The 26,533-nt window shown below is 37.1% G+C and overlaps 2 protein-coding genes across 7 annotated transcripts in view; one reads left to right on the top strand and one right to left on the bottom strand.

Moving 5' to 3' along the window:
• Pgant9 (polypeptide N-acetylgalactosaminyltransferase 9) overlaps positions 1-26,533 on the bottom strand; it is a 324,242-nt gene that overhangs the window by 278,009 nt on the left and 19,700 nt on the right. For all 5 annotated transcript variants that reach the window (XM_086914110.1, XM_086914104.1, XM_086914108.1 and 2 more), the window contains exon 2: positions 12,050-12,722. The gene's annotated coding sequence lies outside the window, so the exon portion shown is untranslated. The remainder of the gene's footprint in view (positions 1-12,049; positions 12,723-26,533) is intronic.
• Positions 18,211-22,345, top strand: LOC105735705 (uncharacterized). Of its 2 annotated transcripts, none has more exons than XM_086914082.1 (4): positions 18,211-18,350; positions 19,401-19,561; positions 21,046-21,951; positions 22,061-22,345. In XM_086914082.1, the coding sequence occupies exons 2-3, from the start codon at positions 19,459-19,461 to the stop codon at positions 21,918-21,920; spliced, it is 978 nt and encodes a 325-aa protein (XP_086770208.1). In that variant the 5' UTR covers positions 18,211-18,350; positions 19,401-19,458; the 3' UTR covers positions 21,921-21,951; positions 22,061-22,345. The 2 variants fall into 2 exon arrangements, with proteins under 2 accessions (XP_086770208.1, XP_012343091.1); XM_012487637.3 differs by lacking the exon at positions 18,211-18,350 and adding an exon at positions 18,361-18,485.

Genomic DNA, 26,533 nt, shown 5'->3' with positions numbered 1-26,533 from the left:
GTATGGGGATGGGTACGATGTCGAGATTTCTGAGTCGGTTCGATGATGCAGCCAGGTATGTAGCCGGATTGCGGAGAGATGAGACGAGGAGACGATCAAGGTTTTCCACTTTTGCACTCGGATCGGTGTGTTTAAAAGTGTGACGAAGAGGTTGAAGAATTTTGGGGGAAAGGAAGAAAACTAGTTTTAAGTTTTTAGAAATTTTTAGGGATGTTTTTGTATAGAGATCAGAATTTTAGATTGTTAAGAGATATTTATTCGCGTGTTTCAATGATTTTAAGATAATGAATGACAAGGTCTAATTTGTTTATTGACAGAAAATGACACTTTGCCGAATAATTTACAAAGAAAAGAAGTAGACTGGATTATTTTAAGAACATTTAGCGTACCTTACAAAAATACATAAATACATTCAGTTTTGAAAATTCTTTCGAATAAGAAGCTCCCCAATCGGTTAGATGAAAAAAGATCACACGTGTCGACAAAATTCTCTAAAATTCAGCTTGATCTCTTTTTAATTCCACGGACAATGTACTTAGATCCTCGAATAATGGAACGACAATGTTACGGGAAAAAGGGGAAGAAACGAAGAGTGAGAGAGACGAAATGAAGATAGGAAAAGAGACGAGGAGGAGGGAGAGGGAGGCCAATGAAGAGAAGCAAACCGACTTGTCTGAGTCAACCGGTCTAACCACATGTTTGCCTGCAAGTCGCTATGCAACCGGATGGGGCTCGCTCAGAACCGTAAGCAACCTCCGTTAAGCCGCATTTACACCGAAGAACAAATCGATCGGGGCGACGTTTCTCTGTGGAAAGCGACGTTTATCCTGCGGATCGATCGCGAACGATGCGGCCAGAAACCGCGGACAAAGAGAGACGCCTGTTGTCCGGTGAGCTAGCTGCTCTCGCATTTCGGTTAATTAATGAAAAGGGTCGATGGAAACTGGTGTTGGAACAGGGTCTGCGCAACGATACACCTGCACCTTTGTCGTGCACTCGAATAAAACGAAGCTACTATCAAGTGTAAATTGAACCAACGATCGTCGCTTTTTCGAGTGATGTTGCAAAATTGAATCGATCGCATCCTTCCTGTTTGTATTCTCTTTGCTTAACCGATCAATACGTGCAATTGAATTGGCTCAAGAAGTTGAAGTCGTCTTATGAGTTTAAATTTAACTACTGAAGTCGCGTGCAATGTTAATGTAATTTTTAAAGAGGATGCTACAAGAGAGAAGCATTCTTGAATTTGATTTTATCGATGTCAGGATCGGAAAACGAAGGTTCCATGATTATTGAGAATAAACATTCTTTGTAACATTTTTACAAAGTAATGGCAATTCTAAATCGAAAGACATATATATTTTTATGCCGAACTGCTTTCCTTTCGCAAATTTTCAAAGAAAATGAAAGTTCCGTAATTATTGAGAATAAAGGTTTAACATTCTTTGTAACATTTTTACAAGTAATGGCAATTCTAAATCGAAAGATATATTTTTATGCTGAATTTTCGCAAGTTTTCAAAGAAAACGAAAGTTCCATAATTATTGAGAATAAAGGTTTAACATTACACTCTTTGTGACATTTTTACAAGTAATGGCAATTCTAAATCGAAAGATATATTTTTATTTTTGTCGAAATTTCCTTTCGCAAATTTTCAAAGAAAACTTCGTAAAAATTCTAATCGCACGCATATGGATTGTAATCGACGTATGAGAAAAAGAAAAAAAAAGAAAGAAAGGAAGCGGATCAAGATAATCGCGATTGGGATCTTTTCCACTGGCGTACGCGTTTCGTTCCACAAGCATGAAACGTACAAAACGGAAAGACGATCGCGATATATCCGTAATTAGGATTTGTCGTTTGATCGATGCGCCCTATTAAACCAATTTAAATACAATGGCTGCGATGCGGAGCTCCGCTTTGTGTACCTTTCTAACTGGATTGCAGTGGGCGGAATAGGTTGGAGGATTCGTTCGACGTTGCGTTTAATTATTTCGTAGCCCCAGCCTTGGTTCTTGTGCGGGTAAAAAGTGGCAGAGCACGACGTGGATTTCTTTTATTGTATTTATACTTGTTACCAGAGGATATTTTTATCGTTTTGCGAGGGACGAAGAAAGGGATTGTTTGCTTCTCGAAAGAGAATTTACAAGCTTTGACTACGTGTTTTACTCGTTTAATTAGGCTTGCCTTCGTTTCAACGAACAATTCAACCATCTTACAATACTTCGAACCATCTTTTTCGTTCGAATTTTTTAAATTCAATTAAGATTTTTTTTCTCCCCCACCCCCTCGGTTTATCTTTTTACTCGTCTCGAAACTACTTTCTCGTTATAATTGTATATTTTGAAGAAAATGGACCGTTGAGGTCCAGGTTAAGAATTGATTCAGAAAAATGATGGAAGAACAGAAGCGAGGTATATATTTTCAGGTAAAACTATTTTAATTTGATTTAAAAAAGGGAAAAGAATTCTTTTTAAAACCACATTCGTTTTATTTAACGAGAGTTATAAATTCGATTATAGACTCGATTTTTTTTCTACATAAATAAGCAATGAGATTTTTCTTTTCTTGCTAACTGATTCCTATTTTTGACCCCAGTAGAAAGTTAAATTTGCGCACGAATTCATCGAACATATTAAAAATGCAAAGATGAATCGATACGACTGTTATGCGGAAATAGGCTGAGGGTAAAATCAGATTTAAAAATCGGTTCCCAAATCGATACGAGTATAAACGATTCATCGTGTATCCCTTTCGATTGAATATCGAGAAGAGAGAGAAAGAGGCGAACGGACGTGTGCAATGGAGCAAGATCCAGGCAAATAGAATTCGAATAGCCAATCACCCTTCTAGCAATCTTCTAATAATTCCGCGGCCGATTTACCATTGATCTTTCAGCAACCGAGAGCTGTTTGCGATTCACGAAATTCGCGTGTAATTTTTCTTTCTCAAACATTCAATATATCGTTGATCGAAAATTTAATTTTGTATATGCATCTTATTGCAAATATTTTCCCCGAGCACATCTAAGAAAAGGTAAATAGAATTTCATTTCACCCATTAAATATTTAAATCGACGACTCTACTCCAAGTTTCAATTTTAATTCTCTCTCAAACTTGAAGCTTGAACACATTTATTCCTTGTTTCCACGCTTTTCGTTTTCCTCGAAAATTTCAACACGAGAAATAAAATACAATCTCTTCCGCCAACAATCGCCTTCGTATCGCCTCCGTTTGAAAATTAGTGAAATCAATTTAAAAGAAACTCCGCCATCCACAAATTCATTTTCATTTACACGCGTGTAAATGAAAACATTTTCCCTTGTCCACCGTTACACATCCATTCATTACAAACAACATTACGCGCTGTTATTACGCGTATTATTATCACGTTCGATATATCCCACCGCATCGTTGTTACATCGCTACGCATCGCATTCGTTAAATTCGCGTTGAACTGCGCAACTTGGACGAGTCGTTCGCAAACACATCGAATACCTGTTCGATCGTGAAGCTACGTAGGTAAGGTAGGAAACTGGCGGATATCCGGTGGGTATATACGGGCGAATATCTCTATCCATCCCCGGATCGAATCGCGCGATAAAAAGGACGGTTGGGAACGCGCGGGGAAACGGCGAATTACAGCTATCCGACCCGTCCAACGATGCCTCGAGCACACGCGCGTGCAACGGTACGCCGCATTTAAAATTTAAATGTCCCATCGCGTATCACCTCCGTCCCTCTTTTCCAACCGTCCCATATTTTTTTCAACCGCCGCGCCAAAATCATTTGCCCGCGTTATTCCGCGCAAATATAACCGTAAAAATAACGAATAGTTGTTGTCGAGGGTTCGGGTAGTAAGTGTACACAGGGAGAAATCGGTTTATACACGGCGATAAAACACGGCCGTGTTTCCAACAAAATTTTCGAATTTTCTATGTATCCCGCACGCGCGTACTCGGTTTTCGAACATTTTGCAGATCTGAGGATCGATCGTACAGATTTGCCTCCTAGTTGCCTTTCGTTTTTTCCATCCTGCTTGTTACGTGTTTAGTATTTTTTTTTTTTTTTAAATAAATAATGGAAAGCGTCTCGATCGGATTTCAATTTAATTCCACGTGTCTGGAATAATCGATTTAATCGATTTTTTTTTGTAGGGGAATTCGAGTTAGAAATAAATCAGACTTGTGCGTATAAAGTATTTATTGGCGTTGTATCGAGTTTGATTTCACTAATTTCTTTCACTTTTGTCGTTGAAAATACACGATCTAATTCTGAATGATGAAAAATTTGATGAAACGAAGACGCGAATAACAAATTGCAAATTTTTCTCTTGCAAAGCTTGATAATCGCGTGGGGGATTAAATTCGGATTCTATTGTCGAAATTTATATTTTCAAGAAAGACGCGGAGAGAAAATTGGATGGAAAATTAATCCCAAATCTTTGGTCGACAACGCGGTATAGAACATGGTAATTTCGTCGTGGGCTACTATTACTCTACGTCATCTGTTTCTGATACATCAGATAATAGGAACTTCGAATAATAGGATCTTGGATAATCGAGAAACCATAAAGTTACGGTCGAGCTAAGTCGGACCTCACCTCGAAGCCACATTTCCCAACAAGACCGTGAAATAATATCGAACATAAAAGCTCCTCTTTGAATTATATAAATTAAACCACTCAACCGTATCAAGATATACACACTCATTATTCTACTTACTTATCTACGTAGTAATAAATCATTCGAAATCATTGAATTCTAATCATCTATCCTCACCGTGGCGTGTTTTGCAGAATAAGAGAAAAACGTTAGAATCCACCGAAAGGAAACAAGATTAATAGACAACGAGACTCGAGTTAAAGAAAAACGATCTATCTTCACGTTCATTTCACGTATTTATTTCACAAATTACACAAAAACGAAAAAAAGGAAAATATAATACTCGATCGAGCCTGTCTTCGCATTAAAGTTAAAGAAGAAGAAATAAAATAAAGGAAGCGATTCCGAAGATCGTTTAATCTATCGATTATTCCTTCGTCGATAAGCGATTAACCCGCGCGATTATTCGAACCAGTTTTTTCGAATAAATTTCCCGAATAATTCGAATAATCTCGAGATAATACGATAATTCCACGGAAAAGAGTGACGCGTTCCCGATCGAACCGGTTTATATAAATATAAATTTTAAAACAAGAGAAAAGCGAGCCTGTTAAAGAGAGCCTGCTTGAATGGGAATAAATATTTAGGAGCGGCGATTCAAACCATTCTCGATCTCCATTTCTCCGGATATAATATCACACGATTATGCAAACGAATGACACAGGAGCCGATCGAACCGGTCGTCAAGGTAAACCGGAACAAAACGAAGCCCAAGAGAAGAATCAGACGGGATTACCACCGAGCAATCTCTCTCTCTCTCTCTCTTTTTTCTCAAAGAAACAAACTGGTACGAACAGGTGGACGCGGTGTATCGTATCGAGATCGAAAACAGGGAGGGAAAACGAGGTTGTTGTTACACTTCGTACTGAAAGAAATCCCCGTTTTCGAGGTTAGAATTTGCGGCACGAGTTTGGAAAAAATCCAAAGACAACGTACGTAATGCCGTGTGGAACGAGGGAGAGTGAGAGAGAGAGAGGGAGAGAGAGAGAGAGGAGGGGAGGGCAGGACGATGGAGGGAGGGAGATCGAAACGCACGGAATAAATTTCAGCCAACGAGCAGGGACGTTCAGAGAGAGATTTAATTAAAGATGCATTGCCGCTTCATTTCTGAAGTTGAATGGAAGCAGAGTCGAACTTGCACCTCCCCCTCTCCTCTTCTTTCTTTGATTATATCGAGGAGTGATGGCTAATTTTTTACCCCCGAACAAATCCACCTTCGTTCGTCGAAACGTGGAAATGGAAGTTTTCTCCTTGCCTCATTCGCCGATAAATTGTATGGAATTGATTCGTTTTTCTATCGTGGAACGAAGAATATTTTTTCTTTTTGAATGATATAGTATCAACGGAAATTGAATCTAGTGAGAATTCGTGGAGATTAGTGGATCTTTTTGGAGATTTGGAAATTATTTTTCGAAAAGAGAATATATCGTATTTAACGAGAGTGAAAAATATTTGTTGTTGAAAATGCATATATATATCACAGAGTTAAAATTTATCGCCAATATTCGAAGGATTATTTTCTACGAGATACTTTGTGAAAGTACTTGTTGAAACAAACTTTAAATTTTTACTAGATCGAGTTATGAATTATCTGAAAAATGTAGAATGATGAGTCTGCAAATTCATTTCACAAAATGGAATAAGAATCGAAATAAGGGATACAACTTTGAAATTTTCCGAGTAGCTAGAAGTTTCGGATCGAAACAAAGATCGCCAACTAAATTGGCGCGTGGATGAGACAACAATGGAGGACCAACGCGATTAATAAAGATCGGGTGCAAGAATTAAACCACTCGTTGTGATCTATCAACAGGCGGTTTAAAAATAATTCGATAAACGTGTCTGCGACGCATCTGTCAAACGTGGTAAACGCGGCGTGTTCAACGATATTCGCGATTCTTTTAACCCGGGTGAACACCAGCCGAGTCCACTTGAATTAATTAAACGTTCGCGCGACCCATTTCAATGCGGAAACCAAAGGAACGAAAACGCATGCCGGTCGATGGAAATTATTCGACCGTGTTATTTTTTTTATCAAGAGTCGAACATCCGATACCCACACACGCACGCATATATTTTTTTTGTTTGCTCGATAACGCAACGTTTGTTCCCCGCGCAACGGCGGTGAAAAATTTTCACCGGGCCAGAAGGAATCGCGCATTGTATCCGATAAAATCATAGCCGTATTTAAATTGTATATTCATCGAAAAATATACGCGCCGTCAATTAAAATATCCCGCGTATCGATAAAACCCTCCTCGACCCTCGTATGCAAGAGAGAAAGAGAGAGATTAAAATAAAAAGAAAAAAGAAAAGAGGCGGGCAGAATAATTCTATGCATCGAGCGAGAACGTATCAAACCATTTAATCAAACCGTATAATCATCGGACGATGATTCGAGAGGAAAAACCGATTTCCTCCTTTTTTGCTTTGTTTCTTCGAGAAGTGACGCAGAATATTTTTGAGTGGAAATATTTTCTTCCATGTTATTTGAAAATGAAGTTATCGATATTTTATTTTCGTATAGAAACAAATAAAAGATAAAAATTCTAAGTAATCATTCTTTTCTTTGCATATATAATTGATTTTCATAAGGAAATCTTATCGAGACAAATGTTACTCCACCATTTCATTTTCCATTATTTTTACGCGAATATATACGACGCTTCGTACAGAGAGCAACGAAAAGAAAAAAAAAAATCGCACGAGATGGATGGATTTCCGATTTGAATTTAAAATTCTCTCCTCTACGAAACGAACACGCTGGCCGACCGACAATTTGACCGATCTTGATTTGGCCGATCATCGGTGAAAAGGGTTCGGAAAGAGAATGAGATGTACGCGGTGTCCACGGGCGTCTGGCTCTCGATACTGAACGACAGTTGTCCGCTGAAACGGGCGATAAACCGGTGGAAAGATTTATTGCCGTCCGGCCGTGCTCTGTCAGATAAGAAATAAGTGGCGCAATGATGCACGTTACGTCTGCTCGTCATTAATGCGGCAAGAACGCCGACAGCATAATCCGAACGGGGTATATAAAATACGCTCTTTCTTCTGTTCCTCCACAGTCGTTTATAGGATGTAGACATTCTCTATGAGCGTTCGTAGGTCATGAACACGGCGACTCGAGTGTCGGCAGGGAAATTCTATAGCGCGCACGTGTTTCGAATTCGAAGAAAATATGCGAGAATTGTTTTTCTCGTTCGATGATTTCGTTTCGAAAATAGGATCCCCAATTGTACGAATATCTTTTTGCAAATCGAAAATGTCGAAGTGGAAATTATTTTGAAGATAGAAATAAAGGAAATCTATCTAAAGGAGAGGAATAAATACTCGGGGAAGAGATATTACGATTTCTCGATCTTCGTGGAAATTCGTTTTCTACTATTTGTCTTAAAATATATATGATGTATTTTTGTAACCGTATCTTCGTTCCAATAATACCATAGAATAATCGCGTTTCAAAATTGAGCACGCACAATGGTGCGTGATTTATTGATCAAGGACCGCAGATTGCACAATCGCGAAACACTTGTTGCTAAAAGCCTGAAAAATGTCGCTTCGCTCGTGCAAACACAATCTGTCGATATAAAATTTTGCGATTAAGAGAGACGATAAAGAGGGAAAAAAATATATTTGTTCATCTTTATCATCGAAAGAAGCTTGATGCAATTGCATCGAGCCGAAAGATAAATATGATTTAGAAACGATATCGATAAAAATATTTATCCGATCTACCTATTCGAGCTGAAAAAAAAATGAGATAGAAATTTCTTATAAACATCGTGGAGTTGGAGATGTAACACGGAGATGCATAATTTGTAGCAATTATTCAATCTCGTTTGTCGATTTATTATCTTGGCGCGAATAAGAGAAACATCGATCATAAACCGCCAATTAATATAATTTAATATACCATCATCTAAATGAAGTAAAAGCGATTAGTGAGACAATTGTTACAGTCTTTGATAAAATATCAGAGCTTGAAGAAAATCGCCATTACAAATTTTTATGTATTTTCCCACTGAAAAATTAATCGTAACCGACTCGATACTCGATGAACGACAATAATGAATAATGGAATAATTGAATGATAAATGAGATAAAATATTGCAAAACTGTTGCATTTATTTATTAGTTTCAAAGACAAACGAAGTGCAGGACAAGTGCTGCACGTCACGTCGTAGAGATTAGATTAGAAATGTATTAGCCATTTGGGCTACGTATTTACTTCAAAATTGAAGCCTTCGTTTAACAAATGAAATTGTATGGATTTACACAAAGTTTAAATCCGTCAAGTGTTATCGAAATTTTATGGAATTTTTTTCTCAATCGATTTACAACCCTGTTTTCCAACGTTACGAAAATGTTATCGAGAAAAGAAGAATCGAAGAGCAGTTTAATATCGCTTCCAAAGCTATTTTTTAAAAAAATATCGGAGGACAAAATTCTGATATCGCAATCTTTCTATTAATAATAATCCTATAAAAAAGGAAAAAATGTTCCAAAAGAAAAATATTCTTAATAGAACAAAAAAAAAAGAGAAAAAATAAATAAACGCGATTGTCAACGCGTAATTACAATATCGATGCACGCTACGACGAGAAGTATGAGAGTCGGTTAACGTATTCTAATTGCAAGAATCGAGGGAAGTGCAATATTGATAATAATACGCGCATGAACATCACCGGTATATATACGCACTGGTACGAATTTCACGTGCACCACTCGTAATCGCGGCTACGATCTGTAGTATGGACTGTTCGTTCATAACTCCCCATTGAAACGGAGCAACCACTAATGGAAAATGTAATTCCAAGTCTTTGCCTTCTGGCATCGTTGCTATCAGTGGATTAACGTTTAATCGTGGAATCGAAGGTAGGTAAAGTTTTATACCGCGAAACTTTCATTACAGAAACTCTCGTTATCCGAGTTGTACTTGCCGGCACGAGCATTCTGTTATCCGAACATTTCATTATTCGATTTTTTCATCCACGATGCTTAGACTCACCCTGTGTGCGTGTGTGTGAGATGCACATTGCACAATAATGACCGTAGTATAATGAACGTTGTTTAACGTTAGTTTCCTTTCGTGTTAAAAATCAAATGTTAATGATCGACGAATTTATTAATTTTAGGTTGAAAATGCGATTTTATTATAAAAGTTTTCAATTTTTATTGCTAATTTAAAAAAAAAATGTATCGTTAAAAAGTGGCGCAAAAATCACGAAATGAAATTAAATATTAAATCAGGTGAAAAGAAAAATCATTTTCACATCTACAGTTTGATAAAGTTCCGACAACGAACGACATTCGACGAGCGTTAAAAGGGAATAAACCGTGATCGATTAACACGGTTCAAGTAAACCAAGCGCACCCTGGTTCGAAGGCCACTGTCACTCCAATAAACGTATGACTGCAAGGTCACTCGAATTTAATTGATTTTAGGGGCGCTTTAAATAGAATACGAAATACCCACTAATTTTTTCGTTTTATTCGCATTCACAAGCGGTGAAAATATCTGCCGCTCCTCAATTAAAATTACAAAACGTTCTCTTCGATTGTCAACGCGATAAAAAAATTCTCATTCTACGAATTCTTCTAATAATTTAATTAATTTTGCAAAAAAAAAAATTGTTCCACCCGTTATATCCACATTATGATCATTAAGCTCGCATAGATGCAAGATGCACTTATTTGTAACTCGAGGATAAATTTCGAATCAGAACCTGGACAAATACGAAATACATACATGGGGGAACCGCAAGCTATCGAAGCCTAGGAAAGCGGAGGAGAATCGGTATGGAAAAAGAAACAACTGTGCAAACACGGATCCGCCAATTCCCAGAGACACGAACGCGTAACACACGCGTCTTATACGCTTTCTGATCACGTTTGCGACTTGACGCGAAATGAATTCAAATCGTCGTGCAAATAACACGGACTAACGCGACGGAGTAACGTTATATCAACAGAGAGGAGCGAGAGAACGGTGGACGTTCAATGGACGCGTCACAAAGCGACCAGAAAATCACGATTATCCCGGAGAGCGTAGGCTCGAGCTTCGTTTTAATCCCCTTCGATCGAAACCCTCGCTATTACCGAGTCAGAGATTACGAACGAGAGTTGGAAATTTTGCGAAACGAGTCGATCGATGTTCCCCATTTAAAATGCTAAACGAATCTGGCGAATATCAATGGGAGAGGCAACCACTGGCCACCGAATGCTCGTTACCGGAAACGAGAGGTCGTGTAATCAACGACTGTTCGAACGATGCCCCGCCGTTTATTATCAGATACCTCGGACAACATTTTCGTTCGCGATCGAAATTGAAATTTAGGGTGAAACGATCTATTTAACGAAAATTTAACGAGATGGCTTCAAATGGTTTTTAAATAGTTTGGAAAAGTTCGTATATTTTTAATTTTTTTCGAATTAAGATTCGAAGAAATTTTAATTCAGAATTAGAATTCTTTTTTTTTTTTTGTTTCGTTAAAGAAATAGTTAGTTAGTTATGTAAAGAAATCTTTGTGAAAGTTTACTTAAATTACTTAATTTTTCTTTTCATTGATCCGGAAAGAAGGGAGATATCTAATCCGTTTACTTTACGATCAGAAATAACGAAATACACACGGATAGTACACACACACATACACACACACACTATGCCGAGTATCAAAGCGGCTCTCAGGTATCAAAGCGAAAAAAATATCGTAAATCGATTTTTATCCTACTACTTCGTACCCTATTCCAAGTGAGAATTCAAAAGAATCCCGATGCATAATGCGGGCAAGCGCACGTCAACCTTTAGGTGTACACCCGTTAATGTAGGTCGCGTGTACTATGCCTCCTTAGTCGAGCGTAACTGGGTTATTCGGTATTAACGAAGGTTAGTTCATACGAACTGATCAATCGTGTACTTTTAATCAAACGAAAACGAGAAGCGTGCACATTTTCTAGTTTCGGAGGAAACTTCAATTCAGTCGATTAAACCATAACCTTGAATAGTGGATACCGTGTTGCGCGTCGTTACGATACATGTATCTCACTATCGATTTCACGATAACATTACGAGGTGTAAACAGATAGATGGTCCCGTTTCTATTTATTCATAATTCGCGGAAATAAGGGAACGTGTTCCGTTTTTTCAGTTTACGCGTTAAGGTTATGCGCATTACACAGAAGCCAAGAACTTATCAATCGTAATAAACGAATTAAACACTCGTTTTGTATATTCCGATAAAAAAGTTAGAATTCATAAAATGGAGTCGACTGGTTCGAGTCCGAATGGTTCGCACACGACGCTTCACAAGGCGGGAATTCGAACGATCGTTTCGATACGCCAGTGGCCAGAGACGTCGCAATAAAGAGGTGAATCGACTTACCTAAGAGTTAACCGGCCAGAAGGAACGTCCTCGCAATCTCGACAGCGTTGCTTCCGCCGTGGAATCCATACACTTCTGCACACTGGACACACGCGAGCGGAAACGTGGTTGGCGAACAGGCACGACACGAACGAACGCACAACGAGGGATCGAGAACTCGATGGTTCGTTAGCGCGACACACACGATAAGGAAAACTCGATTTAAACGCAGAGGTTAGGTCTCGGTTGACTTCGAACTTTCTTTCGCGACGGGCAAAGGTTGACAGGTGACAAGCTCGCGTCGCCGGGTGAGAACGGAACTCGAACGAACCCTTTCGCGATACTCTCGATACTCGCACGCCGAGAGACCGGCTTCGACTGTCGAGCGACGCTTAAGCGAGGCTTGCTAGCCGCCGCTGCTGTCAACGACACGCGGACTCCGCACCCTCTCTCGTCCCTCCACGCGGCTCGTCCATCGGACCGCGACTACGCTATCTATCCCTTCGACCGGCGTATCCCCACCCCGCGTCGCCGACTGATCACGAACCCTCGCGAGCGCCACCGAAACACTCAACGCGCATGCGCCCGTCACTATACCCGCGCTGAATGAATTCGTACCAAACTTTTCATTTTATACGTTACGTCCGGTTTCCATGAATCCGCTTGATGAAGATAGGAGGCATTCCTGGATGATCTGGAAACGGAAACGATGATGTTGAAAGCGTGGTTCGAAAAGTATTTTGTATTGGAGAAATATTTAGTTTTGTATAATTTGCTTTGATAAAGTGAAGATATAATTTTTTTACTTTGCAACACTTAATTTGTTTTACTTTATTTTTTGAACGAGTGACGTGAAATAATAATTGTTTTACTCCAAGTATAATATAATACGAGGCAAAATATGCAAATAATGCTTATATAATGTATTAATATCAGGCATATTTTATCGGATTAATACTTAATTTGTTCGATAAATTGAATAATATTTTGATTATATCGATGATTCGATTAATAACTCTTTAGAATACGAAAATACATTTTCATAGCGCAAAGCATGTATTATTAAATTTACTCGACAAATAAAATTTTAATACGACGAATCGATTTGTATCGATATCAAACGTAATTATTTATTTACCTATTTTCGGCTCGGTTTTGTCCAATAATTTTATTATCATTTTTTCGTATCTAAAATATATCATACTTTAACAAAAATAATACAATGAACAGCGTTCACGAAAGATTATGAAAAATTAATCTTCCGTTGGATAAGAAGTAACATTTTAATTTCACGATTTAAAATTCTATAACGTGAAATCAAACTCTAATACCATAGAATAGAAAAATGAAAAGAAACGAATATTTCAATCTTCTCTTCCTGTCTTTAATTCTTAATCTACGTCCATTATGTCGAACAGATCAGACTTAATCATCAAAATTTCGCTGATAATTCGTACCTCTCTAACGTGCATACAAAATGAATAGAATTACGTAATGCCTGACCTTGTTCCTTCGGCCAGAAGCTCATCCTGCACTGACATGGTTGCTATTAATCTTGCCGATAAACCAATTACCATCGCGAAAACCGGTTGAACTATAAGCCGCTTAAATATGTACACGTTCGTACGTGGCACCGGAAGAGCTTCCGAAATATTAACGCCTCGTGTCCTCCATCGGCCAATATTAACGCGATTCTCGAATTGGAAGCGTTTAGTTCAAGCCTTTCGCATCGTGAGACATCTCGCTCTCTCTCGATATCAGTTATGCAAATAGTTGCAAATATAAAAAAAAGAATAAAAAATATAATACATGGATTTATTTTGAAGAAGTTGTAATTTTTTTTTTCAGATCTTTCGTAAATACGAGGTAATTTTTACAGAAATGTAAGGTATTTAAAAATGGAATTTATATTTTGTTATTATTACACTTTCTTGATTATTTTACACTTGATAATTGTTTGTTTAAACTTTATTTGTTACAAAATTTTTTTTATTACTGCAATTCTTTGTCCATTCAAAGAAATTGAATACCATTATCATCTATTTCTTGCGAAAATTCATCCAAATTTCCCCTACTAAATACTACCATAATTAGTAATAAAGAGTATAAAAGAATTATTAGCGATAAAAATTTCAATTGAAACATTATGTACACATGGTGTTTTGTTCATATTGTCGCATAATTGTGTCGCGGTTATCCAACAGTCACACGTTCGTATCATGTCACGGAAAAGAAGGGAGAAGAGGAGACGAAGAATAAGAGGAAGACGAGCTGTCCCGGGGCGGTTAGCTATCCGCGTAACCGTGACGAAAGAAATCGAGCCATTACGAGCGAGCCGTTCCGCAGATTTAAATTCTAATTCGAGGTCGGCGGGGCCTCGGCGGTTGAGGTGGGCAGCCGAGGCGAACTAATGCCCTCCGCCACCGCGAACACCCCCAAGGAATTTGTAAATTCGACGCTGCAAGTTTTAATCGTCCATCAGGGAAGAAACGAGGAGCACGAACTTTTCGCATAATAATTCTTTCCTACCCGCTTCCTTGCTGCGTCGAAAAATGTCCACCCTCTCGTGGAAAATGAGCTGTTTTCTACGTACGCGAATTAATATCCCTTCTTTTCGACCTGGCCTTGATGGAATAAGCTTGGGAGATGTTTTCTTTCTTTTTCTTTTTGCAATTATATCGTGTCTTGTAACTGAGACGTGTCGCGTTTATCAAGATCTTGGGATTTGTCGCGCGGAAGGAAGAAGAGGATGAATGTTTCGTCGAGTTATTCTTAATGTCGAAGATGCTTGCGTAATGTTTTATTCTTTAAAAGCGAGAGAAGAGTAAAAGTTGACAAGGAAATATACGAACAAGAATTGAAAATCTTGTTGAACGGTATTAAAGCCATCGATATATGTTAATTCTTAACGAGAAAGTATGGAGATGTTTGTGCGATTTTTCTTTTTTTTTAAATAAAAGATACAACGATACTCGTGAGATACTCCGGGCTCAAAATTTTAAAGTTCTTACGAAGTCGTTGCTCTCTTGACTGTCTCGATTCCCCCAAGAATTTATAATGAAATATTTATTTGATCTGTGAATTGTAAATTTTTGACGATCGAACGGAATAATTAATAAACTTGTGTAACGAATTCGTATGCAGGGATCTTTCGAAAAGCGGTAAAAGGTTTTTGTACGGGAATCCCAAGGGTGTGAAACAAGTCTCAAAGTTGTGGAGGCATGGATATATTCCTACGAGATACGAGGCGGTTTTAATTCTAAAATGTAGCCGAGGAATATCATTACGTTGTATTATATTACAAGTTACAACTTTATCGTTTAATATTCTTGCGTTAAAAATTACAAGTCTTCCTATGTTTCTCTATTTCCAATATTTTCACATAATTTTAATACTCTGTTTAAAAAATTAAATTACTTTTTCTCTAAAATCGTATTCACTGTAACATTTAAATAGTAATTAATTAGAAATATTTGAAGAAACGCGAAAAAAATTCTGTAATTTTTTCAAATGGAGATTTGGAGGTTTGAAATTATTACGCGAAATATGGTGCACAACAGGTGATAACGATTCAGTAAAGATTTGAGTTACCGTGATAAGGAAGCGTGAAACAAGCGGAAACTGGGAATAAATATATATGCAACAATGATATCGAATTCCAAGTAAATTCTCCAAAGTGTATGTACATCTGTACTTGCTTCCAGATACCGTAAACTCACCTGGGAAATCAGACGTTTCTCCTTAGCTACTTGATAAACGCTATGTGGAAAGATCTCGGCATAATTGTGTAACATCGATTCAGAGGGGAAAAAGTCTCCTCCGTTGCAAAATCGATAGGAGATACTTATAAAAATTTTTTCGACTTAATCCTTTCATTGTTCACATTATCAAAAATAAATTCTATTCTCTACTAATCCTCTCAACAATATTAATTCAAATAATTCTTTAATTCAATTCTTTTTTTCCCTGACACTTGGTGATATTATTCATCAATTTTCCGCGCTGATTCAAATTAAAAAAGTACCATCAAACCAGCCAAGGTACCATAAACTCCAAAGTAGCATAAACTTGAAGGAAATAAATTTAAACTGTAAAAAATTGTTGTTTAAGGCAGTGTGTCCAGCATCGATCAAGAGCAAGATCGCCAACAAGGTGTGTATTTCACAAGAGCTGCACAATTCCATGCAAGTGTACGTTGCGTATCTAGGAAAGCTAGCTCGGGGTCCAGTTTTTACGAGGTGGATACATCTCCGCGACTCGTATCGCATCTTCGTGGAGTATTTGACTCTCGAGGTCGTGGGTTCAGTGGCCGGTTGCAGGATTCTCTTGGCCAGAAGTATTTCTCTCAGAAGATCGGGCAGTTCACTTTTTACGAGGAGCTTAGTTACAACCCACGATGCACCAACCGCGATATAATCGTCCAACAGTGAAACTCGGTCTTGTTCGGCCAGTAGTTATTTTATGGGATCCTGTCTCATTGCACTCTAATTGAGAAAATTTGCGGCGTCCACAGTGCTGATTTAACATACTAGAAGTGTGGGAATCTTTGATTCTATTTCCAAGAATTTTGTATCGCAATAATGGGAAACACGTGAAATACCATTTTCTCGGACTTAGAATTGTTATTTTTCCGATTTATCGAACCCTTTAAAACAATTCATATATCGAATGAATGATTGTTTTCAAAAGTTTTTCAGTAACTTTTGCAGTTACTTTCTACATTTTATATTATCACAATGTTTCGTTCACATTCGATATATATGCAATTTATGGAATATCGGTGAATTGTATTAATTCTATCTTAAATCTTAAAATTTCCATATTAGATCGATCTGTACGTAATAAAATTTTTTAATTTTTCTAAATGAACTATTCGTCATCTATATCGAAAAAATATATCCCGCGAATAATTTGAAATTAAAAATCATGCGTTCAAAATGATGGTTCAACTTCTTCCTTCTTTTTTCAATCATTCTTGATGATGTTCCAAATCGTTAACGAGAGCTACGTATTCAAAGAGCGATAAAACTAAATTGAATTCGTTTACGATTCGTAAGGAAATAGACTTTTAAGACGCTGGTAAGCGCGGTGCATAGACCGAGGGCCATTGTGCACGTCTGCAATTAACGCTGATTATTATTCGAACGTCGCGCTGCCCTATCGAAATTCGCTCTGTGCAGCTTCTTGGCCGATAGGTTACCGCTTAAAATGCATAGCGTCTCCTGGCCGAACGACACTGAAAGTGTTTCGAGAATGTACATTGCCGATACATCGAACATTCAGTGTTATCGAAAATGCAAATAGAAACTTGCCGCTCTGCGTTTCCTTGTCCAAGCAAATTCGCTTATTTCGCTTTCTTATTTCATTCGCGGGGAAAATTTAGATGATTTTTCCACGCTTAATCCTGTCAAAGTTACAAAGTATAGTAATTTTAATCAATAACGAGTAATTAATATTTCTTTTTTGGGAAAATAAACCTGAAATTTTAGTTATACCTTTTTTCTTCTTCTTCTTTTTTTTTTTTTAATATAAAAATATCGTGAAAAGATGTGTTTCTATGTGTTTCTATCATTTTTCTCTTATCCGTTTAAAAAATTTGGTCCTGAAAGGGTTAATATCCATTCTCTAAGTTAAATATACCGTATTTTTAATCTTCTTTAATCTTTTTATACACGACGATTTTTTAAATACAATTTTTAACACACATTTTGCTTTTTATTTTCATGGGTATAAAAAATTCATAGAAATTGTCATGAATAAAAGATATGATTAAATTTTAATAAAAAAAAAAGAGAGAGAGAGAGAGAGAGAGAAACTAAAAATGAAACTAAAATTCTAAAACTCCATTTCAGATTATATTATGGATTAACTTATACAAGAGGCAAACTCGAAGAGAAGAGAAACTCGCATGATTCGTTGAAAGTTGAAAAGTTGACGATTAATTTTTCGTTAGAAATGATGATCTCTTGCAATCGATAATTCAATCCCAATTACTCCATATTTACTAAATTAACCTCGAATCAAAAAGATAATCGATCATAAAAAGAGAAGAGATGGATGTACATGATGAAAAATTCCAGTAGATCGTCAGATGGACGCATAGTCCCCATTTGTTATTTCTTAATTTTTAAAACGAAGACACGTTGTTAAAGAAAAGACTCGCGACAACAATTTATATTGGACGAAGTCAAAACAAAGTGCGATGAACACAAAGGGGACGGATGGATTAGAGGATACCGCCTTTTGGCCGAGCGTTCGGCATCGATACTGACAAATGATCCTTCCCTTTGAAGTTTCCTAGCGCCGCTTCAGTTCGTCATTGGTAAGTGTCCCGAAAGCATCGTTAAGATTTCGAGTGTCAAACAAGGCAACAAATACTGGATGATACTCGCGATTTCTTGTTATTTTATTTGTTTTCCTCGTTATAAACAATGAGAATTAGCAAAGAGATTGACATGTGAGAGTTGTCATTTTATTAATTATTAATTAATTTGTCCTTTTGTTAAAAATATTTCGATAAAATATTCAGTGATATTTGCTCGATCGTTTCAATTTGAGTATAATATATTTCGCATTTTCGAGTGTCGTTCGATCATACGATGTGATTACGCGTGTGCAAATTATATTGTGGTGGTTTTTTTTTTTTTAGTGTTTGGTTAATTATATCGATGATAGTGCGTGCGTGGTACCGGTTCTTTGTCACGTGGTAATGGAGTCGATGACGTTCTAACGGATTTTTGCTCGAAAGTTTCCAGGACTTGTAACATGACATCGATGCACGTGTTTTAATTGGTGTCAACGAAGAAAATTATTTTCCTCGTTTTTCGCTCGATTTTAAACAAACTATCTAGTGTTTGCTATTTACTTGTTAGTTTCTTGCACGATGAAAGTGTTATTGCTGCTAAGTTTTCGAATCTTTCGTGATTTTCTTTAATTTTTGTTAAATTGCTGAGCTTGTTGTAAAATGTCATTATAATATAATTTATTTATAGCGTTTTTCATTAATTTATAGTGCGAACGAAGGAAATAATTCTCGTATTTCTCTTTTATTTTATTCGAAAAATTCGATCTATTTTCCTTTATCTTTTGTGTTGCATCGTAAAATTATGTTACACGTTCTGGAATTTTCTGTGACAATTTTCCTACTTTTCTTTTTTTTTTCGAGTTTTGTTGAAATTCTTGGATCTTTTTTTCCCTATCATTTCTGATTTATCGTATCGCGTACACCTGTGTCAAACTTCAAAATTCTAAATTTTACACTTACATAATTCTTTTAAGATAATTTTTTACTCAAATTGACGAATCTATTCTTTTCCCTTATCGTTGCAAAATTTTTCGGATTTTTTTGATGACGATTAATATGAAATTTCAGTTATCAAAACAAAGATATCGTTTCGGCACGAAAAGGACGTAACAAAAAAGAGAAGACGATGTACACTTGTAGTGGTTGCAAATACGAAAGTCCTCGACAATACAACGTCCAAAGGCACAACGAAAGGATTCATTTAAGACAAAAGCTGAACATTTGTTGCGGTAAGTGTAATTATACACTTGTCAAAATTTTCATTTCGTTCCACGACCTATTAGAAGAGTGCCTAATTGAAGAATTATTGCACAGAGACAGATTGATGGAAATTGATCGGTTTGACTTCTAAATAAATAAATTTTAATTTTTTTTCAATTCGATTAAGCCAAGAGAATAAAATTGTCAATTGATAATTAATCGCGCATTTATCTTTAGAAGTGTCAAAAGTTTAAATCAGTCACCTGTTCTGAATTCCTCGTAATTTCATTGGATCCAACCGGATTAAAAATTTATTTACTTCTTCTACCCTTATCGAATTTTCTTAATCTCGAAATGACTTCCATTATAAGTGTTACTTAAATATTATACCATTGGTGATATCGGTATAGCTCAACACTCTATAATCTTGTAAATACTAGGGAATACATTGTGCACGCGTAAAATAGCGAAAGTGTCGAGCAGACGAAAGTTGGGTGGAAAGTCGAGAGAGGGGATCGTTTAATGTACACAATCTTCGTCTCTTATTTCCAAGATCGGTTCGATTATCTCGCCACGCTCTAAATAAACCGAACCGATCCTCCTCGATCCTCCATCGAAGACACTATTGCCACGCGTTCTTTGTTGTTTGTCAGATAAACGCGCCACCCTTTATATTTCTGGAGCACTCTCTAATAACAAATCCGAATGCCCTGGTTTCAATTACGTTTTCACGATTTCTGCTTTGCCGCGTTTGGTGGTGGCCCTTTATTATCACCTACGACCTCACACAATGATTACTACACAAAAGTTGGGACGACAAAGAGTCGATACGCGAATTTATTTCACCTGCAGATAGTGTTTAGGGGTAGGAATTCGTTCGTCTGCTCCTTTGTTGACTTTTAATTTCAAATCGATTCGAATTTCGTCGATCGGAATGTAAATTAATCGTATAATCGGAACTCCAAAAATATTATTTTTTAAAAGCTGTTAATCGTAGTTATTTTTTTTCTTTTTTCGAAAAAATTCCGTTTGAGAAAATAATTAACGATTTTGTTCGTTCCCAATAATAAATAGAACCGATTCACTCCAATGTAAAATATGTATTCTTTACATTTGTATAAAAATACTTTGAAAAAATTATAGACCGAGTTCGTGTTAAATTATTTAAGTTTATTTAAAATTTAAATAATGACACTTTGAACAGTGTGAATCGAAATAATTCAGGGTTTTCAGGTTATGTGAGAATTATCTTTTTCAAAAAGTTTAAAAGTCACAAGCCATAGTTTATTTCTAGTCACTTTATTCAATTTCTACGGTAAATCCATAAATCATAAATCATCAAGAAATAAAATTCTCCATATACACACATATATATATATATTTACCAAGATGACGGCAAATATATCTTGCCAATTAAAGGCTTACTCCATTATTTAATCTATTATTTGAAAACACGCATTTAGATCGAATCGACAAATTGATTGAAATCCATTCCCCCCTCCCCTGTTTACAGGCGAGACTTTTTTCACCAAAGGGGATTATTACGTCCACTGCGAGTTGTGCCATCCGGAGTCGCGAACGCACGCGATCACATCCAGGACCAAGTATAAAATCGTGAACAACGACGTGTTGCCGGCCTACCAACACAATTCTAAATGGCCGAGACAGATAATTGGTAAATCGTACAACATGCGACTGAGATCGTCGAACAGTATACGTAAGAACGAGCGCGTAGAAGAGTTGAGAACGAAAGTGAGCTACGAGTATTCGGTGAGTTGCAGAGAGTTCGATATAGAGAACATACCTTTGATAAGTTTCCTCACCGATCCACGATTGAAGTCTCAATGGTTGGAGCGTTTGTCCCCCGCCTCGAGCGCGATCGACAAAGCGAAGCCCGAGGAGGAGGAGGAGGAGGGAGGGGCGAGTGAAACGGTGAAGATCGAGATCTCGTCGGAGCAAAATATCGAAAAGACCGTGTCCACGAACGAGGACGAGAACGTGAAACGGACGAAAGTTTCCGACTCGACTGTTTCGTCGCTCTCGCTCGAGTTGCCCGCCAAGAAGCTTATCCTGCACCGGTTCAGATCGAGCGTACGTGAATACGAGACCCCTTTGCGAGAACAGAATTGGGACAACAATAACAACAATAATAACGGTCAAAGGGGGTTGACGGAGAGAACGGTTAAAAGTGTCGCGCGGCAAAGAAGGGACAGGAGGTGCAAACGTGATGAGATGATCAGCAATAAGGAGAATCTGTCGAATTTTTCGTTCAGCATGGAGCAACAGTTGAATATAAAATTGGATACGGGGATCACGGTGCCCATGGCCACTCAAGTGCACAGAGACTTCCTGGCAGCTATCGATTTCGACAAATTTAAAATATTTTGAGATTTTTTTTTTTGTAAAAGAATAATCAAAGGTAAGATTTAATAATTTCGTTCAGAAATTAAGAATCTATTTTGAAAAATGATAAATACTCTTTTCGAAGAAATCGGTCGGACGAATCTATTCGTTATTTCTTTTTTCAGATGTCCAAAGTAAAAAATATTTATTTTCGTACCAAAGAGAATGAAGAGAGGATTAGTGGTGAAATGGATGTGATATAATTATATATATCTGATAAACAATAATTAATAAGTTATATTATATAAGTAATATAAATATAGATATATATTTTTCACAAGTCGTTTTCGTTCGAAGCAATAAATGGATGGATCTTTTTCAAATGTAATCTTTCAAACGGTTTCTATTCCGAATCACGTAACTCCGTTCTACGGTTATTATTTTTAATAAAGTGCACTTTAAGACTGAAATTATGCGGCGAAACGCGCTTGTCTTGCATAAACCCACACTTGATATCTCCTCTCATCCTTGAACGTTCTCCGCCTTCAGGATAGTAGTACGTCACTTTCTCAACGCGTCAGCATTTTGTTTAATACCCGGCCATTTTAAACTCTTTATAACCTTTCCCGAGGAAACCGAGTTTCGAAACTTCCCCTTTTGAACGCTCTCTCGAAGAAAAACCGTAATGCAGATTCATTTGCATGGTATATTTCATTTTTAACATGTAGTTTAGGAATTCAGTTCACGGAGTGACCCGGAATTTTCTTGTTCAAGATGGCTCACTCGTTCCGGTGAAATTAAAACACGGAAAATGGAAGATGTCGGGCATTTAAATATCTCGAAGAAAATTGTTCGAGAAATATAAGAGGCGAGGATAATAATATTCTTGGATGTAATAATAATAATAATAGCAATAGCGTTTAATTTTTAAGAAATCGCACATTTCGTGTCGTTCATTCGACGCGTAAATGATCGATCGAAGACCAATTGTTCAATTCAATCAGTTGAGAATTTTATAATTTTATTTTATTTTTACATGGAAAACCTATCTTTTATAAATATACGTTCATCAATGAAATTAAACATTGTAATCTTGATAAATCACGAAACGAACAAGGAAGTAATCCGTTGTTGCATGGAGTAATATATTTCGGACACGACGTGATCTGAAATTTTCCAAAACTTTGGAACCACGTTGGATAGAGATAGTTTCATAAACAACACGCTTTCCAATTCTCTATCGCGCGGATTCTCTCCACGGGGGATACCTGTGGGCGAAACAAGCGTTTCGCAAATGCCCCGGTCAGATTTTCATTAGACTTTCCAGAGGAATTCCACTGGAAATCGGATTAACCAATTTTAGTTTTCGACGAGGAGATACAAGAGATTTTAATTAGCAATAGGGACAGATATGACGGATTACGAGTTTACTTTAGCTTTATGCACTGAATCGTTCATCAACGATTCGCAGAAAATTCGTATCAAAGAATTTTATCCTGCTACTTAAAACCATTTTGAAATATTTTGAATCAATCGCTATATTAACGATACACTCTTCCAATTGTTATTTAATAAAAGCAATTTAATTTCTAAAAAATAAAAAGATGTTAGACGGAATATTTTGAAAAAAGGAAAAAGTTGAGGTGCAAAGAGGCTTATTCTTCCTCCATTTCCATTTCTGTGTACGGATATTACTGTAGCTGTCGATGCTTTTGTTCATCGATGGAATAACAGTGGATATCTTCGTTTCGTGATCGCGCATATTTGAAAAGGTATATCCGTGAAATACGTAATATCGAAAGCACGAGGGGACACAAAGAAACGCGAAGATCGTTACGTTAAATGGAATTTGACAAAGGCGCGACGCAATGTCCAAAATCCAGTCGCGCGGGGGATCCGAATGCGCTTGCTAATTATTTGGTTGTTGAGTATCTAACGAACCGTGACTACTCATTGTCCGGTTCGTTAACACCCCGACCTCACGTACACCCTTGCTCCTCCCTACCACACGAACGGAACGAGATAATTACTCGGTCCAATTGTAACGTGCATGACATCCTACCTATTCTCCGTTTCGAAAATAATACGTTTCGCGAGAATTGCTTTTCTTGGTGGCTCGAACGAAGAGGGAGATCTCCGTACGATTAATTGAACATCTTCTTTACGGGATTGAATGTTTATCCTTCGGTATAATTTCCTTATACCGTGATGTTCTATTAAATTACGAATTTCTTCAAGTAAAATTGATTCACAATTATCGTATATATAGGAATTCTTTACTCTATCTTAAACTTTAAATATGAAAGGAAAGAGAAATTTCTTACGCATTTGAAATTTTTCACGTATAAATTGATTTTAGATTTAAATACGTATTATTAATTTTCACATAAAAATCACAATCTCAATTTATTTCGATAAAAACTTTGGCACGAATAAAACTCACAAATAAGAAACTCATCAACGACAAGGAACGCAATAAGATATAAAAAGAGAAAACAAGCAAATAACCAGATATATATATATATATATATATATCCTTGATAGCCTATATCTATCATTCCAGCTATCATTTTTCACCTGGAAGATTCCTACGTAAAAAAAAAAAAAAAAAAAAAAAAAGAGAAATCCACCATTTGTCTCTATTAATTCACGCTCGAAAGCTTTATTATCGCGCGATAAACGTTCGGATGGGCCGATTTTATTTCTCGAGAAGGGTTCGAAAAAAATTATTTCACGATGATGGCCCAATGAATTAAACGAGGCGGGCGATCGCGAAAAATGAAGACGGTGGTTGCTCGAAAACGCTGCCGTTGCGACTCTGTGTTGTGGATATTCGGCAGAGGGGGAAGAAGGAGGGAATATTACGAGCAAGGGAGCAAACGTGGAGGAACCTAAACGAGTCTAAAGTGCCCACTTCTCTCCTACTCAAACTCGTTTCACAACGCGAGCGTAACCGAGTGTTTTCCTCGATGCTCCTTGACCGAGTTTCTGATGGTTTCGTTGTGGACACAGAGACACGTATATACACGGTGGATCCCTTAAACGCGACACGGATATACTGTAGGCCCCGTGCTGAGTACCGCTGCAACTTTGTATTTCTTGCGTTTCTCTCTGCGAATTTTTTTCCATTTTGATCGGCTGGCTTTTGTCAAATTTCGAGCACGAATTGATTCGGCTCGAAATTTGCCGGCGTTTCGCTTTAACATTGAAAAACTAAATATCGAATATCGATAGAAATGTAATATCGAACGAATAAACCTTTCATTTTATTAATTTAAATAAGGGAAATAAGAGAAGGAGAACGAACGAATTTTAAATTGATAAAAAAAAAAAATCAAATTTTGATAATCGTTCAATTTCATTATTCCTCTTAGCTTCGATTCTATTTGAGGAGAGCAGGGTATTATGTATGCAAAATTCGCGCATAGTGTCGCGTGATTGAACGACGTATATTCGTAGGTAACGTAATTGTTACGGGACTCGTACTACTTCGATCTTTAGTTTAATCAGGTAATGCAGTTTGCCGGATACCGGGGCAACCGATGCACCGTGGAATATTACTGACAGTCACCTCGCACACCCTTGCATGGATGATGTATTATTAATTATGCCAACATGGAGCTATTAGACCAAGACAATAGCCTCTAATCTCCATGTACTGAGGTAATAGCACATTCAGAAACGTACGTAGGGTATTCTTCGGCGAACAATGATACCTACCGTGCGCTATTCAACGAGTTCATCGAACAATCTTAGCAAAAGAACCTGTTGAAATGTTCTCCGATGCATTTCGCCTGCATCCTTTCAAGTCAGAGTTAAACGATAGATCAAGGGAGTGAAAATTTTCGTTCGCCGCCAATCTTTGTTAATTAATTCAATTAATCAATTATATTTTGGTTGTGCGTTAATTAATCGATCGATCGAACAGATCTATATTTATTTCACGACAATTTGTGAAGTGGTGCGGAGCTTTAACTTATAAATTCACCCAATATATATTCATTCGGTTAGAGGTTACGACATGTTACGTTGCAGACAATGCTGCTGGAATATATTAATGAATAACGTTGTTGTTCTACGCACTATATGTACCGTTCTACATGCTACTCTTTGTTTTCAACCTCGGTTCGCTTAACCTTTCTTGACAGGGTTATATTTTACTTGCAAATTGTTTCGCCCGTTAGAACTGTTATATCAATTGGAAATAATTGTTTAAAAATTGCAAACGAATTGCTTTCGATATTAAGTTGGATCGAATGTATTATATTAATGTAGAAATTAGAAATTCGAAATACTCGATAGATAAATTTTCTTATTCCGTAAATTGTAGAAGCTAGTTTCAAAAATTACTTTAATTTCACTTTGAAATCACTTTGGAAATATTAAAATATTTCTTTGCAATTTTCGCGTAATATTTAAAATGGCATTGATTAATTCACCCATATAACTCGACTGTACAATTACCCTACAACCTCGAATCATCGAATAATTACATCACTCACACGGAACGGAATATTTTTCCCAATTGGTTGGCCGTTTATCTCGAGAATTCGACACACATATTCCCCGATATATTTCCGCTGGTGAATTAACAAGACGGCACAATTTCTGACGGACCCAGAAGTGGCACTTAGACGCAATTTCCAGACGATCGTTGC

Source organism: Apis florea, unplaced genomic scaffold (genome assembly GCF_048593485.1).
Source record: "Apis florea isolate Af1SG1 unplaced genomic scaffold, ASM4859348v1 contig_3585_pilon, whole genome shotgun sequence".
Lineage (NCBI taxonomy): Eukaryota > Metazoa > Arthropoda > Insecta > Hymenoptera > Apidae > Apis > Apis florea.
The sequence above is the reverse complement of the archived record's forward strand: the minus strand, read 5'-3'. Positions and strand labels throughout refer to the sequence as shown.